A 15,966-nucleotide genomic window follows, 5' to 3' on the forward strand; every position below is an offset into this window, starting at 1 on the left:
AAAAGTTCTGTAAGTGAAGTAATCTTAAATGTGTTAAGTTTATTAATTATAATGTTTTTTTTAAGAAGAACTCCTACCACACAAAAGAAAAGAGGAAATAAAAGATTTTTACATACAGGAAAGGGTCTCACTTGCAATGTAGCTTCCTACCATTTTACGCCCATCAACTCTTTGCTTTAGAGAATTTTAATCCTACTTTCTTTCACGGAAAAAAAGGCTAGACCCTGGTTTGTTACAAGTTCTATTCATGCTGTCAAAAGGCATACAAACTAATCATATGGAAAAAACAAGAGGGGCTACCACATTTCAAGACCATTTTTGAGTCTGACAGTCAGAAAGCTTCACCAAGAACTTTCCTCGCTGACAGATGTCACTTAAAATTGGAGAAATACTTTCTAATAAAAATGGTGCCATATGAACAATCTGAATCATGTCCATAGAAGTGAGTTGCCTTGCTCTAATGAGCCCCTATGGATCTCCCTGATGCAGCTGTATTGACATGCTCACTTAAGCTAATACACCTAGACCAAGATGCCTTGGTGCCTTGAGCACTGACAGTCTGGGATACTGACAGTGTATCTTGCTTCAATCTTCAAAGGAGAAGTGATTAGAATGTTATCATTACCATTCGAAACGTGATTTTCCTATTCCCTCCTGGCAGAGGTGACATATCTGTGAGATGTGGCCAGCAGATCGCAGCAGCTAAAGCCACTTCAAAGCTTCCCTTGAAATTTTTTTCGAAATCATTAGAACAATGTGTTCAGATCAACGCAGATAGGACCTGATGTGAAGGTCAGACACACTGCAATAACAATCTATACTAATTAATCTAGCTCTTCAAATAATAAGTATACTTGTTTTGGATAAATTATACTGATTACCTTACATAATATAGAAACAAAATGTAAAGAAATCCTGTATGGTCTGCAACATGGTTCTCAAAAAATTAACAGTTGACAGAAAACACCAATATTTTCCAAACACAGATACCTAACAACAAACACGATATACTCACCTCTTCACGCAATTTTATCAACTGTGAACGCACAGAAAGATGAAAAAGAAAGAAATGGCAGGGATGAAACATCTGTCATACAGTTGGGTATAACATTAACTATGACAATTTATCTGTTTACAATTACATACTTAGTATTAAGAAATCATAGAAGAGCTTCTTTAAAGCCTAAAAAGGCTCATGCAAAGAGAATTTTCAAAATCACATTTTGAAAGAACAAAGATTAGCTCTTTCTTTGTCAACACAGACGGTTACAATCATTTCTCTCTTGTTTAGAATGTGAGAGATATGTTTGTCGCAATCTTCAAAGACAGAACGAGGGGCTTCTTAGTGATGATTTTAAAGAGGCAAAGAGAGTATGGAGTATTATTTCAAGGTTCTGATGCAGATCCCACTGCACTTACCATTTAACAACTGTAATTAAAGACAAATCTTAATAGCTTGAATGAAACCAAACAGACATATACAATGGGGCTAACTGCGCCAAGTTGTAAAGAGGTATGCATTTTAATTATTTGAATTCACAAGGTAAAAAGTTACTTTCAGAAAAACTCAAGCACAATGCAAAATTACAAAGGTGGAGCGGATAATACAGTTGGTAAGACAGAAAAAGAAAACAGGAAAGAAAAGTATGTTTTCGTGAGATATTTTAGCATTCCAAGGTAGTTTATCAAATTATTCACTTAACAGAAACAAAACAAACACCACTTGACGGTACGATTGTCAAAATGTCTTGCTGTTTGCAAGACAGTCATATTCTTTCTTAACTCACTACCAGAATGTTCAATGGGCCAGAATCCAAAACTAAGCGGAAGAGACGACCTCGTCTCTGGTCATAACCATAAGTACTATGAAGCATGGCGCAGCTGTTTTACAATAGAACCTAAACAAAATGCGCTTTATCTTGTTTGTGCTGCTTGGCTGATTTTAAAGCTTCTCTATGGATTTGAAGATGGTTTTGCAATGGGCCTCAGGTTTTGTTTTGTACCATGCGGAGGTACATATTAATTCATATTAACAAAAAAAGTATTCAACTAGACAAGACAATGGCATAGTGGAAGCACTAAACAGTCTGAAATTTTACGATTACATTTTGCATTTTCTTCATTATCATCATTAAGAATGTAGTGCTGCCATTTCAGTTATGATAATCACAGGATTTTCAAACAAAGATTTTCAATATGGTATTCGATATGAGTGGTAATCTGTTCTTTGTAACCTGAAAAATCTGGTACGCGCTGGTTTGAACCGGCAGAATCTCTAGTGGCCAGACTGCTGCTGTGACTGAAATCGAAACTGCGCCGCAGTATGTGAAGACCACGTGATGCACGAAACTACAGAATTATGAAAAGCGATAACGCCAATTCCTTCTCTGCCCGCATACAGATAACGAATAAATGCTGAACTCTATTAAATGTCCTTTACACATTATCGCTAGGTGAACACACAATTTTCAGAACTTATAAAGGTTCACCATTCATTTCGTTATAAATCCATGCCATGCAACTAACAGATTTGTTGCTCATAATGATCTGCTCTGCCAAGGCTATATGAGATGATACTGACCTCCTTTAGATCTTCGGGAATTAAATTGACCGGCATCAACCCCTGCGCTAAAACTGCAGTATGGTGTATTTCTTGCACAGTAAGCCCCCATAGCACTATCGCTAGAGCTCACTACTTCACAGATTCCAGCCGTATTACTAGCATTAATAAAAAAATAAACTTATAAGCAAAGTTTAACATCTTGCAGATTTTGTTCTAAGCTGGAAATTTGTTCATGAAATACAAAGTTTGTATCAGATAATATTTAGAAGGTCTACATGTCTTCTCTGTACTGTGATTAAAACTTAAATGGTTTAAAATCAGAGGCTTGTTGTTGCTCAGCTTTACATTAAACAATGTATTTCCACTTGAGTTGCTGTTAATGCTGTTAGTGAGCAGCTTGAGAAGACGTACTATTCGCTGACCTTCATCACCCTCAAGCCACCCACAAGGGTATGCTGATTAGTGGCCCTACCTGGTTCTCAGAGGTATTCCCATCTTCCCCTAGGAGCTCATTTCGAAGATTTACCTCATCACTGTAGGCAATCCGTGACCTTTTCTGGAAACGAAAGGAAAAAGAGCAAAATTTGTGTTAGAAAGTAGGCTTACGAATTATTCTAAGCATAGTCTTTCTATAGCAGGAGAGCCCCCTAATGGAAAACCAAGAGAAAAATGATCCACTTTAGCAGCTAACCACTTACATGGAAATTGTCTCTACATATAGATATATTGGAAATTAAAGAAATATACCACTTATCCAGAATTGGGACTTAATTCAAAATGACTTGAAAGAGTAGACTTCATTCTATTGATTTCACCTCACACAACTTGTTTGTGGAAAGAAAGGGATGACAACAGGCAGTTAAAAACATTTAGAACTCTTCTGTTTAAAATCAGCTCACACAGATGACTTATTTTAAGAGAAAGCAAATTTATTCTTGTTACAAGTTATTCAGATTTCCAGTATTTACTTTTCAAAGTGGACTGCTGGTTAAAAATGATTTTTTTTTACTAACAAGTAAAGTTAATCAAGCTGTCACTTTTTAAAAGAGCAAATATAAATATTTGTTCCTAATTTTATGTAACTTTCTTCAGCAAAACAAAGTTCATACACATAACAGAGTACAGTTAAAAATAGAATTCAGCTGAGTAGACTGAAATTAGATCTTTATAAAAATTTGAAAATAAATTGTTAATTATCCTAATACTAAACTACTCAGAGGAATAGTAAACAATGCACATTTTTTGAACAAACAACACAATCCATCCATCAGCTTTTAATTTTTTGTTAATTTCTGTTTTTCCTGTAGAAAACCAAAATAGAAAAATTACCAAAAGGTAATTGCATTAAAGAGAAAAGCATATTGTAGACGAAAAAGATTCCTATGTCAAATGGGTTAATTAATTACAATAATCTCTAACATTTAAGTGAAAAAAAAACTTAAAAATAAAAACTATGTGAAGTGACAAAACATTAAAAAGGTTTACAAAAGACAGCACAAAACACTTTAAGTTGGGAGCACAAATGAAGCACATTAAAGTGGCTAAATACAAACCTACAATCCAATATGCAAAATTGTGTTAACTAGTAATCACTACATTGCAATTATCTCCTATTCTTCCTTAAAATTGGATACAGTGCAAAAAAATTGAATACTTAAATCAGCCTAAATTAAGTTTTCACTTGAGAATAAACCTCTACTATTCATGATGTTTCATCATTTTATCAACAGAATTGATGAGGGTATGAAGCATAAACAGGTTAGGAGTGTAAAATAAATTAAAACACTCCAAGTCAGTATCAAAATTATTACAGATTTCCCAAAGCAAAATCTGAAAAGTGAGAAGTTATTAAAATCTTCCTCATAACTGCATGAAACTGCATGGTCCAAACTTTCTATTGTATAAACTGTTTAGCAAACAGTTTTAAAAATATTAAAAAGTATATATCTTTGCTTAAAAGCAACTATTAATAGCAAAGTACATTTTAATACATGCCTTAATGTTATGTGAAAAGAATAGAAAAGGAAGCGTTGAGTGCAATTAGAATCAAAAGGGCAGCAGCAGCTTGTGATGAGAGTTGAGGCCTGGCAGGGGAGAGCTTTTCAAGAGACATCATCTGAACCATTTGAAACAGAGCTTCAGTTTTTTTCCCCTCTAACGCAGCAGCTTTTTTTCTCCCCCATTTCCAATACTTCCTTTGCAACCATATTTAATCTTCACGGACATAGTTAAAGGTGTTTTAGAAAAAGGGACAGAGATTATATGGCAGCTATATATGGAGATGATGTAGCCCAGAGATTGTAGTGCCAATCTGGCCAAATGGGCACTCACGAGATTAAATGGAAAACAAGACTGACACCTATCACTACTAAGTTAATTGTTATGTTATTACTTAGACTCTGCTCATTTAATATATAATATTATTAACTGTATGAAAACAGATGGGAAAAAAGCAGTTGATCAAAATGTCGAAAATATTGAGGCGAACATCAACGACCATACTAATTTCAGCTATTTGCAATCAATAGCAGAAGTTGCAAACCTGAGTAGACGCTGAAATTTAGGATGGAACAATAAATCTTGTTAACAACACCCACATCCCACAAATGAATTTTAAAAAATTGAAATTTGGAAAGATAATTTAGAGATCTTAAAAAAGCTCACATTGTGAACTACAACAAAACGTTGTGCAGATTTATAGAATGACGGCATGAATTAATAATTCACTAAACTCTAGAAATGTTAAGAATATTATACCAAAATTAAGTAACATAATAGGAACCATCTTCCCCATCATAGCTGTCAGCATTAGCTCAGTGACAGCATTCTTGCCTCTGATTCAGAAGGTTGTGGGTTCAAACTTCACTCCAGAGATTTGAGCACATTAACTGCAATTTTGTGGAAATCTTTGGATGAACCATGAAACTAAGGCATCATCTAGACTTCCATTTGGATATGAAAGATTGCATGAACAGCATTTATCCCTCCATTAAACTAATCTTGCTAAAATAGATTATCTGGTTAATTATCGTTTGTGAGACCTTGCTGTATTTCCTTGCGTTATAATATTGTAAATTCCTTATATGATCACCTCAAGATGTATTATTTACTTAAGAGTTTTAGTAAGTCCTGAGACAGTGAAAAGTTGTATAAAGACAAGTTCTTCCCTGATATTTCCTTTATCAAGTGCTTCAAGTGAGTTCACCAGATTCTCCTTCATCTTAGAGACAGAAATATTCGTTAAACATTTGTAAAAAAATAATGCCCCCAAATTAAATTGTAGATTATGAAAGGAATAACACGTGCCAGGTTAGATATTTCTATGATAAATGATGTTTCTCACCATGAACTATAAAATTCTTAAAAAGGAATCATCCATTTAACACAAATGCTTCACAACTCTACTACTTTTAATCCTTTTCACACTCAACAAGTTTCTTTCCTCTTCTGATGGCACCAAAACACTTTGGAGGCACAGTCCTTTAAGTACTAATTCACAACTCTACTCATTCCAAATACTCAGTTTTCCAGTCTAAGACTATAAGGAAGGTATTCAACTGTGGATTACACAGAGAAGGATCCTAACTATACCTTCCATTGACAATAACATGCACACTTTTCAAGTAAAAATCACCGGATTGCTGTTGGGTGCATGAATCTGGCTGGGACTTCTTCATGGTCTAAGGACACTGAATTCTAATTATGACTGCCACAGCTTTTTTCTGCTAAACAGCACAAGGTAGTGACCAAACCCGAGGTAGCCTGGTTTCAAGCTCAGTAAAACTCCAAATTAGGATTTTTAACATACAAGTTGCTCACTTCTTCACTCCAAATTAAATTTAGATATATTTAGTTAAACAAAAACTAAAATTGATACACAGATTTATTACAATTCCTGCTACATATTGAAACATAACTGTAGCAGGTTACATGATCCAAGAAGTCCAAATCAACAAGCAACATTCCAAAGTACTACATTAACCAAATGAGGCAACAATACTTTTGTACAGCATCAACTTCCTACTCATTTCGTTGGTTCTGAAGAAGAGTCCCATTGGTCTTGAAACTTTAACTCTCTTTCTCCCTTCACAGATGCTGCCACACCTCCCGAGATTGTCAAGTACTTGATTTTCTGTGCCAGACATTTTCCTGAACACAGGAAAAACCTTTGATGCCATTTACTCCCAAAATTATCAAGACATCGAGTGAGTGAGTACAAACAACATACCAACTCTTTAGCACCTTCAACAAACTGCTTCTTCATTGATTGCCACTTGAACTGGATAAAAAGCAAGGAGGGATCCTCTTTTCATGTCTATTTATTTTCACCTTTTCACAGTCAAACTTTGACATGCTGATCAAAGGGACTGGAGGTCAGCAGGACAGAACATAGTCACTTCTTTTGTTCATGTAGAATTCAGAGGCTGGGCCCAAAATAATTAGAAATTATTTAACAATTTTCAAACTTTGCCAAATTAATTGTGCAAAACCCTAATATTCAAAGCCGTTGAAATGAGGTATTTTAGTTAATATAAGAAGGTAGCTTTCATAGTGAAATAACTGCAACTTCAAACCAACATATATCCATGAGACATTATTCAAAAATAAAGCAAGTTCTTGTCCATGCCATAAAACCATTAGATATAGGAGCAAAATTAGATTATTTGGCCCAATAAGTCTACCGTACCATTTAATCATAGCAGATATGTTTCTCAACGTCATTCTCTTGCCTCCTTCCCATAATCACTGATCCCTTTACTAACCAAGAACTTACCTCTGAAGACACTCAATTACTTGACCTCCATAGCCTTCTGTGGCAATGAGTTCCACGCATTCACCACCCTCTTGCTGAAGAAATTCTCCTCATCTCAGTTTTAAACTGTCATCCCTTCACTCTGAGGCTGTGCCTTGGGTCCTAGTCTCTTTTGCTAGTAGAAACATCTTCTCCACATTGACTTTATCCAGGCCTCTCAGCATTCTGTAAGTTTCAATGTGATCCTCCTCATCCTTTTTAACTCCGTTAACTACAGACGCAGAATCCTCAATTACTCATGTGACAAACCTTCATTCCCAGGATCATTCTTGTGAACGTGTAGATAATTGACTGCATTGAAATAAATGTATAAAAATGCAACCAACTAGTTTTATTATCTCCCACATATATGCCTTGTAAATGCAAGGTAATCGTTTATACAGATGGGAAGAATTTCAAAGTCAGGTTACATAACATGATATCTAAAATGCTTCAGTTTAGAAAATGATTAGCATGTGATTCACCTAGGGTACGGGGATGAGATAGCTATGTATGAAACATTTTCTGCACAAGCCAAGAGTTCATGGTATATAAAAACTGAGTGCTGGAGGACCTTAGCAGGTCTGGCATCTGTGGACAGTCAAACAGAGCTTGTGCTTCAAGTACAGTTTGATTCTTTTTCACTCCAGAACTCTTTATTTCAGATTTCCAGCATCTGCAATATTTTGCTTTTATAAGAGTTATAGCAATGAGTGATATATTAGTATGGATAGCAAATGAGCTAACAGGAAAACATACTTGGGATAAATAGGTCATTTTTCAGGATGGCAATCTGTAATAAGTGGAATGCCAAAGGGATCAGTGGTAGGGCTTCAACTATTTACCACCTGTGTTAATAATTTGCCTGAGGACAACTTTACTGTAGCCAAATTTGCTGATGATTTGAAGTTAGGTTAGAAAGCAAATTGTGACAAGGACATCAGAAAGTAATGTTGGGCTTTATTGCAAGGAGGAATTAGTTTAAAAGTAGGGAAAGCTTTGCTACAACTGTACAGAGTCTGGTGAAGCTAGATCTAGAGTACTAGATATAACTTTGGTCACCTTGTTTAAGAATGGACAAACTTAAGAGTCATAGAGATGTATAGCATGGAAACAGACCCTTCAGTCCAACTCGGCCATGCCGGCCAGATATCTCAACCTAATCTAGTCCCACCTGTCAGCACCCAGTCCACATCCCTCAAAACCCTTCCTATTCATATACCCATCCAGATGCTTTTTAAATGTTGCAATTGTACCAGCCTCCACCACATCCTCTGGCAGCTCATTCCATACATGTGCTGCCGTCTGCGTGAAAAGGTTGCCCCTTAGGTCTCTTTTATATCTTTCCCCTCTCACCCTAAACCTTCTGGGATTCTGGGTAATCAAAGATGAAACATGGGAAAAATTTCTGCTCCTTTTTTTTGAGGTATTTTAGGTGTTAAGAGGTGATTTCCTCTAATTCCAGGAGCAGCAATTACTGTTTTATATGCTGTTGCATTGTTTTGGAACTTTGGAGAAAAAAATACTTGATTAGAAGCTATTCAGAGGAGGTTCACCCTGGGTTGAGTGATTTGACTTATGAGAAAAGATCGAGCAGGTTGGGCCTATAATTATCAGTGTTTAGAAGAATGAGAGGTAATCCTAATGGAACTAGGAGGTTCTGAAGGAGCTTGACAGGGCAAATGCTGAGAAGAAGAAAAAAAAATGTTTCACTCTGAGAAAAGCTAGAAGGTCAGTTGAAAAAGGGCCTCCCTTCTAAGATGGAGATGAGGAATGTCTTCTCTGAGGATAGTTTATATTTGGATTTCTTTTCCCCAGAAAATAGGGGAAAGGAGTCATTTAATATATTCAAGATTTAATTAGAAAATCATTTGATTGATGAGAGTCAAAGGTTACAGGGAGGCTGGCAGACAAGCGGAGTTAAGGCCATAATCAAATCAGCCATGATCATATTGATTGGTGGACAGGTGCAAGGAGCCAAACAACCCATTCCTACATCAATTTCAGAAAAGAACAGTGAAACTTGAGCCTTTATATAAAGTGATCGGTGAACGTTTTCCTGGCGATTCCATATATTCTTCTAATATTCCCAGTGTTCACAAACTTCAATCACCTGACAGTGAAACAGATAAATAATTCTGCTTTGATCTCCTTCATTTATTTTATTGGGGCATTGAAAATTGCGTCTTTCAATTAATAAGTAGGTAAAACTCATGTGTTTTATGAGGTTAATCATCAGTTATCACCCCTCATCTTTACTGACTCCATCCTTACGCTTCATCCATAATATGTTTCGTTCCACAATTTCATCTCAAATAAAACTTCAATATCTTTTCCTAAAGTTTTCTTCAAGAATCCATTCCTTACTTAACATCAAACAATTCCCATTTTAGCAACAAAAAAGTACCATTGTGTTCCTGTAAATGCAAAGTAATAAATAAACAGATTCTTCCTCCTCTCCACATCCCATGCTATTGAATTGGAGACTGTTTCCTGACTAATTGATTCTTTCTACAAACTTCAAACCTATTAAATTTTTATTACCTCTCATGGAAACCTCAGTTTTATTTAACCTAGGCTCATCACTGCCAGTTTACCATTTCATTGCTTCTTAATTTTGTCAGTCTTTCTACTTCATGTCTGTTTCTCAATATAAAAATGGTAAGCATAGATCTTGAATGTAAAGCAGAAAACATCTGAACTAGACAGGAAAAATAAGTCTTACCGAAATGAAATGAGTAGCCTCCACACCTCGCCATTTTTGTTTCTCCCCAAATAAATACTCAAGCATCGAGATTTGATACGAATAAGAAGGCAGAAGAACAGATATAGGATCTGGTTTGGGGGATAAGGCTTGGCGTTCATTGAAAGGAATAACTTCTACCGATTCTTATCCATATTGAAGCTACAGTTGGGAGTGACACCAGATCATTGGAATTGAGTTGCAGACTCCAAAATATGGAGTCCAGAAGTATGCAATTTACTTTGAACTCAGAAAGATCAACATGACCAACCAATCAAAAACATATATAAAAAAACTAGTAAAATAATATGGCATGCGTTAGCAGACTTGATGGATTGAATACAAGGTTCGATAGTGACCAAGGCCTTAACTTTTGACTTTGCCTAATTCAAATATAGAAATAGAAGTCCCAAAGCCAGAAATGTGCTGGGTTGCTCAAATAATATCACTAAAATAAAATTAAAGAAAGTTGACTTTATCCACACTGATCAATTTTTTAAAAACGTTTTCAATTTCTATCCACCCATTCTCTTTTTTTAAGGTATTTCCAATAAGGCATGAAAATAATAATTTTGATGATGTTTAATAGTATCATTGCTACAAAGCTAAAAGGCTGTATTTTAAACAATGCAAGTTGCAATTTAGTGAAGTTGTCAACAGAGTTAGTTGCATACATTGAAGAATAGTGGAAAATAGCTGAATCCAACATAGACTATTTGTAATTCATCTCAACATCTTCAAATTTCAATAAAGTTGTATTCCATTTCCAAAATAATTTGCAGAACAATAAGCAGAACGAAATGCAAAGTTGTACTGAATCCCTAACTGATAGCTTGTATTGTTTCAAATTATCTTTTGTGAAATGAATGATGGAGTAGCTTCCAAACCATCTAAGGAATCGGCAGATGCAGTAATTTTGACTCCAAGCAGCAACACAGCAGCCCATTTACAGAGAGATAGTGACTTTAACTATCAATGATTTTTATAAAATTAAATGTGATGAAACAGTTGTTACAATAGTGCTACAGCATGTTATATCATTCAAACAAAACGAAAATGTCCATATCTAGTATAAAATGCCCACTGGGCTGAAATATATGATTTGTCATCAGAATCTCAGTAGAGAACTTGAAATGGGCCAAATAAAGTTAGTCTACAGTATTATGAGTAACTAAAATCTTTTGAACGATAGCCATATCACAATCAATTATTCAATTAAATCACAATAAGCAGCTTAAACACTTCACTGTATGCTTAAGTATCAAACTGGGTTTACTTCTGGCTTCCCCAGCCCCCTATTTACTTTCTTTTAAAACCAAAATATTTATAAAGAAAGGACAATGCCAAATTAGGCAGTGTTCTATGATTTTGGTCTACTGATGAAACAGATCACTAGATGAGTAAAGATATCAATAAAATATTATTCCCCTCTCCCATATACACACATACATCATGGCAAGTATTCAACTGGCAGAGCAAGAAATGTCATAGGTTCACTACAGTGTAGCTTCAAGATTCATAACACCTTTTATTAATAGTTTATGAGTTCTATACTTAGAGTAGTCAGTCAAACCAAGTGTTCCACTGTTCTATGCCTTAGCTGTCAGTTGTTATTATCTACCAATATGGCAATAATGTGGATAGCACATGTTCTTCACTCAATAGAAAATCCCAAAGAAGTGAAAAGTATGACAATTAAAGTCCAGCCCTCAAGGAAGTCCTGTCCTACTGCATGTTAAATTAATGCAAAATGCAAGGCTAGACAAAAAGAGCTGTAACTTGGTGTAAAAATGAAAAAAACGATCATACTGCAGCACATGCACAAATAAAATATAGTGGATTAATTCACTCTAGGATGGTATAATTAAGTAACAGTGATGAAAAAAATGAAAACCGATTTGCTTAAAAAAATTTAAATGTCACATGTTAGGAAGAGCCATGGATTCTAATAAGTGAATTAATAAATAGACGATGACCTGATAAATTAAAACAAAAATCAATCCCGGAAAAAATAATCCTGTGGCACATTAAGAATTAGCAATTCTTCTGTGACTAGAATTTTTAACTGGTTAGCCATTGGGACCACTGCCCAGTCATTTTCTTTTCACTAGCTTGCAACAGATCTAGATTATCAAACAATAACTTTATTTATACAATGCCTTTAATGAAACAAAATGTCCCATGGCACTTCGCAGAAGCGCTACAAATAAATTAAAATCCCACAAGTCAATATTTAGCAGATGGCCAAAAGTTTCATTAAAAAGGTATATCTAAGGACTGTCAGAGGCAGACAAAGTTTTAGAGCTTGGGGGCTTAGCAGCCAACGAGCACAGCCATCAGTGGTACAGCAATGATTAAATACCTACATCAGATTTTTACTTCACTACATGCAACTAAATGAGGGAAAAAGATTGATAAAGATAATAGTGGTGATTTTGACTGTTTAACTTTTTATTGGTATCCAAAACAAATTTGCAGTGATGAAAACTGCAACAAAATGGCTGGAGATGTTCTCAATGTTAAGCATAAAACTGCACAAAAACTAATCAGACTCAATGACAAAGTAGCTTTTTACTGTTAATTTCCACTTTCCTGTAAGTTACAACCAAGAATCACTTATTACTATCACTGTTAAGGCAACAAGAATGTGGAATAAGAACTTTTGCATATAGATGACACATTACTATGTGGGACCATATAACAAAATCAAATAGTGATACAGCACTCAGAACTGATGAATTTGTGCAGTTCAGAAAGCCAGTGTAGTAAATGCCAAATAAAGAAATGTAACATAACTGTCATTTGCCATGTAATTTTGAAATTACTGTATTAACACATTTCTTCTAGCTGCTGCCACACCTGAATATTTACATTCTCTATTTCAGAGAAGCATCTTAAATAGTGTATTTTCTCATCTCAAAAAAATGAATTTCTCTAATTAAGTAAAATATCTATATCATATTCAAATACCTTCACAGAACATATGAACCAGTAAAAACTTTTTGAAAATATTACCTACATATATTTAATGTGAGAATATCACCATTTACCTCTATTGATCATCTGTAGTACTGCCAGGTAGCACTTTGTTGATTGTGTAGCAATTGAGTATCAAATTGTGTTCAATTGGTGGGTGAAAGTGAATACTGCAGATGCTGGAGATTAGTGTCAAGTGTGGGAGATGCTGGAAAAGCACAGCAAGTCAGGCAGCATCCGAGGAGCAGGAAAATCGACATTTCGGGCAAAAGCTCTTCATCAAGAATGAGGCTGGGAGCCTTGGGGTGGAGAGCGAAATGGGAGGGGGTTGCCCCATAGGCTCCCAGTCTCATTCCTGACGAATGGCCTTTGTCCGAAACGTCAACTTTCCTGCTCCTCAGATGCTGCCTGACCTGCTGTGCTTTTCCAGCACTCTTGACTTCAAGTGGTGGGTGTTAACCAGGGAATCACTTATGTGCTTATATATAGCAGGCTAAAAGTATGAGTGTTGAGTAAGGAGGTGTATGTTTGTGATTTGTACCAATGTAAATAAACGTTCAGAGTATGTAAGGATTAGATTTTAGATTGATCCTACATTGCTGCACTTCCTAGAACATTTTAATGGGAATTATAATGTTCAATGACAAAAATAACCTGGCACTATTACTTATCATATCTCTAAGTGGCTAACAGAATTACAATATTAATTTGATCACTGACCTGCAATGGTTGCCTGCTGTGAAAACATTTGCCCTCAATTATTAATATTTTCTTCAACAATGTCTTATTTTTAGGTATAAGAAATTTTAAATGGCAAAATAAAGTTGTTAATAACTTCACAAAGTACCATATAGACTTGTGTAAAAGTTGAATTTTGTAGACTACTTTTACTGGTTCAATTTATAGGGTCGACTATTACATTAGCTTTGAGGAGCTGAAATTCATGCTCCAGTTCGAAATACCATATTATTAGCAGAAGTCAACTTGATCGTTCAACTAATCCCGCGTAAAGAAGAAAAACACAATGAATTACAGTAAAGGTAATTACTGGATTAAAACAAGAGAAACAAGAATGAATTACTGTTAGTAAGTTTTATTTATACTGAAACCCTGCAAAATCACACTGTTCAACATTGCCATTATACCAGGCCATGACACACTTAAAATGAAACATTTAGTAAATTCTGAATGTGTAAGCGTCTTGAGCTTTCCTGCCAAATTCTTCCAATTCCTCCCATTTACTCTCATATGTAATGAACGTCAGCAACATTAACAAATCTGTCAAAGTATTAAAGATATATGTAGCTAATATTTCTTTTATTCAGATATAATGGCGCAATTAAAATTATTAACTTTTAAACGGTACTAATTTTTGGATGTACTGTGAACAAAGTGAGACGAGTACTGATAGACTTAGTACTGGTCGGAATAATTGAATGAGTGAATGAATGAATCAAAACATGCTATAGTAAACTAAGTGGACTAATTTGAGTTATGAATGAATGAATGAATGAATGAATGAATGAATGGAGACACAATATAGTAAACAAAGAACGATGAGTAGAGTTACTGGTGAGAATGATTGAATGCAATTTTGTTTAAGTGGGTTAATGGGAACATGCAGTTTCCTCTGTAAAAGATTTATAATGCGATATAGTAGGATCAACTTTTATATGAGATATATGGAAAATACAAGATTTTTTGACCAAAAATAAAGGGGTCGACTTTTACATGAGATCAACTTTTACACAAGTACACATGGTGATGAAATTTAATCACTGAAACAGTTTTTCTGCCATTATTGGAGTTCTAGTTGACTTCAAGGCTTCAATTTCTCTATTAAACCTAATAGTTTTGTCAGGATTGGAACTCAGGTAGTTGAATTGGAATTGTAGTGTGTATGCGCACAGTGTATCCAATTTTCTAAAATGCAGTGAACCAGCCTGACAGTCAAACTGATAATGAAGAATGAAGAAAAGCATGCCAGGGCAAAACCAAATCCATCTAAAATCACATTAAATCTCTGCAATCCTGATTGTTATGTCTTACAGTTGGTGCATATCATGAGGGGTTTGGATAGAGTAAACAATAAAAGTCTTTTCCCCGAGCTAGGAAAAACCAAAACTAGAGGGCACAGACTTAAGGTGAGAGTGGAATGCTATAAAAGGGACGTGAGGGGCAACTTTTTCACACAGAGGGTAGTGCATGTACTGAATGAGCTACCAGAGGAAGTGGTGGAGGCTGGTACAATTACAACATTTAAAAGTCATCTGGATGTCTAAATGAATAGGAAAGGTTTAGAGGAATATGGGCCAATTGCTGGCAAATGGGACGAGATTTACTGAGGATATTTGGTTGGCATGGACAAGTTGAATTTAAGGGTCTGTTTCCATGCTGTACACCTCTACGACAGTGTCCCTTTAAAAGGTGAGTCAGGAGATATTGGGTTAAGTGTTCAGCCAGTACTCATGGACTTGTTTGAATTTTGACAGTGTGCACAGTTTTGGGATAAAAACCTCCCTGCTCAGTTGCAGTAAATGGCGAGCTCATATGTTTTGCTCTGACTGGCAACTAGTAACTGCCCAATACAGAATAGTCATGAATGGTGGTGGACATTAATCAACAGAATGTTCCACAACCATACTATCCTCAGTGACAACACAGCCTAGCACATCAATACACAGACAAGGCTGAAGCATTCCAGCTATCTTCAGTCAGAAATGTTGAATGGATGATCCATCTCAGCATCCTTCTATGATCCCCAGTGTAACAACAGCTATACTTCAGCCACATTGAATCACTCTGCATTAAAATAACTGAATGCACTGACTGTTGTCAAGACAACACCAAACATTGGTACTGAAGACTATGTCTCTAACTAAGCTGTTCAGT

General features: G+C 35.5%; 1 protein-coding gene across 5 annotated transcripts in view; it reads right to left on the reverse strand.

Moving 5' to 3' along the window:
* Positions 1-15,966, reverse strand: part of vti1a (vesicle transport through interaction with t-SNAREs 1A) — a 331,706-nt gene that overhangs the window by 233,860 nt on the left and 81,880 nt on the right. For 3 of the 5 annotated variants that reach the window (XM_072557433.1, XM_072557429.1, XM_072557432.1), the window contains 2 exons: positions 3,036-3,119; positions 1,016-1,036 (listed from right to left, as the gene is read on the reverse strand). In XM_072557433.1, the coding sequence (XP_072413534.1) occupies positions 1,016-1,036; positions 3,036-3,119 (105 nt within the window). The remainder of the gene's footprint in view (positions 1-1,015; positions 1,037-3,035; positions 3,120-15,966) is intronic. The other 2 variants (XM_072557431.1, XM_072557434.1) reach the window with 1 other exon arrangement.

This window comes from Chiloscyllium punctatum, chromosome 38, assembly GCF_047496795.1.
Source record: "Chiloscyllium punctatum isolate Juve2018m chromosome 38, sChiPun1.3, whole genome shotgun sequence".
Taxonomy (NCBI): Eukaryota; Metazoa; Chordata; class Chondrichthyes; order Orectolobiformes; family Hemiscylliidae; genus Chiloscyllium; species Chiloscyllium punctatum.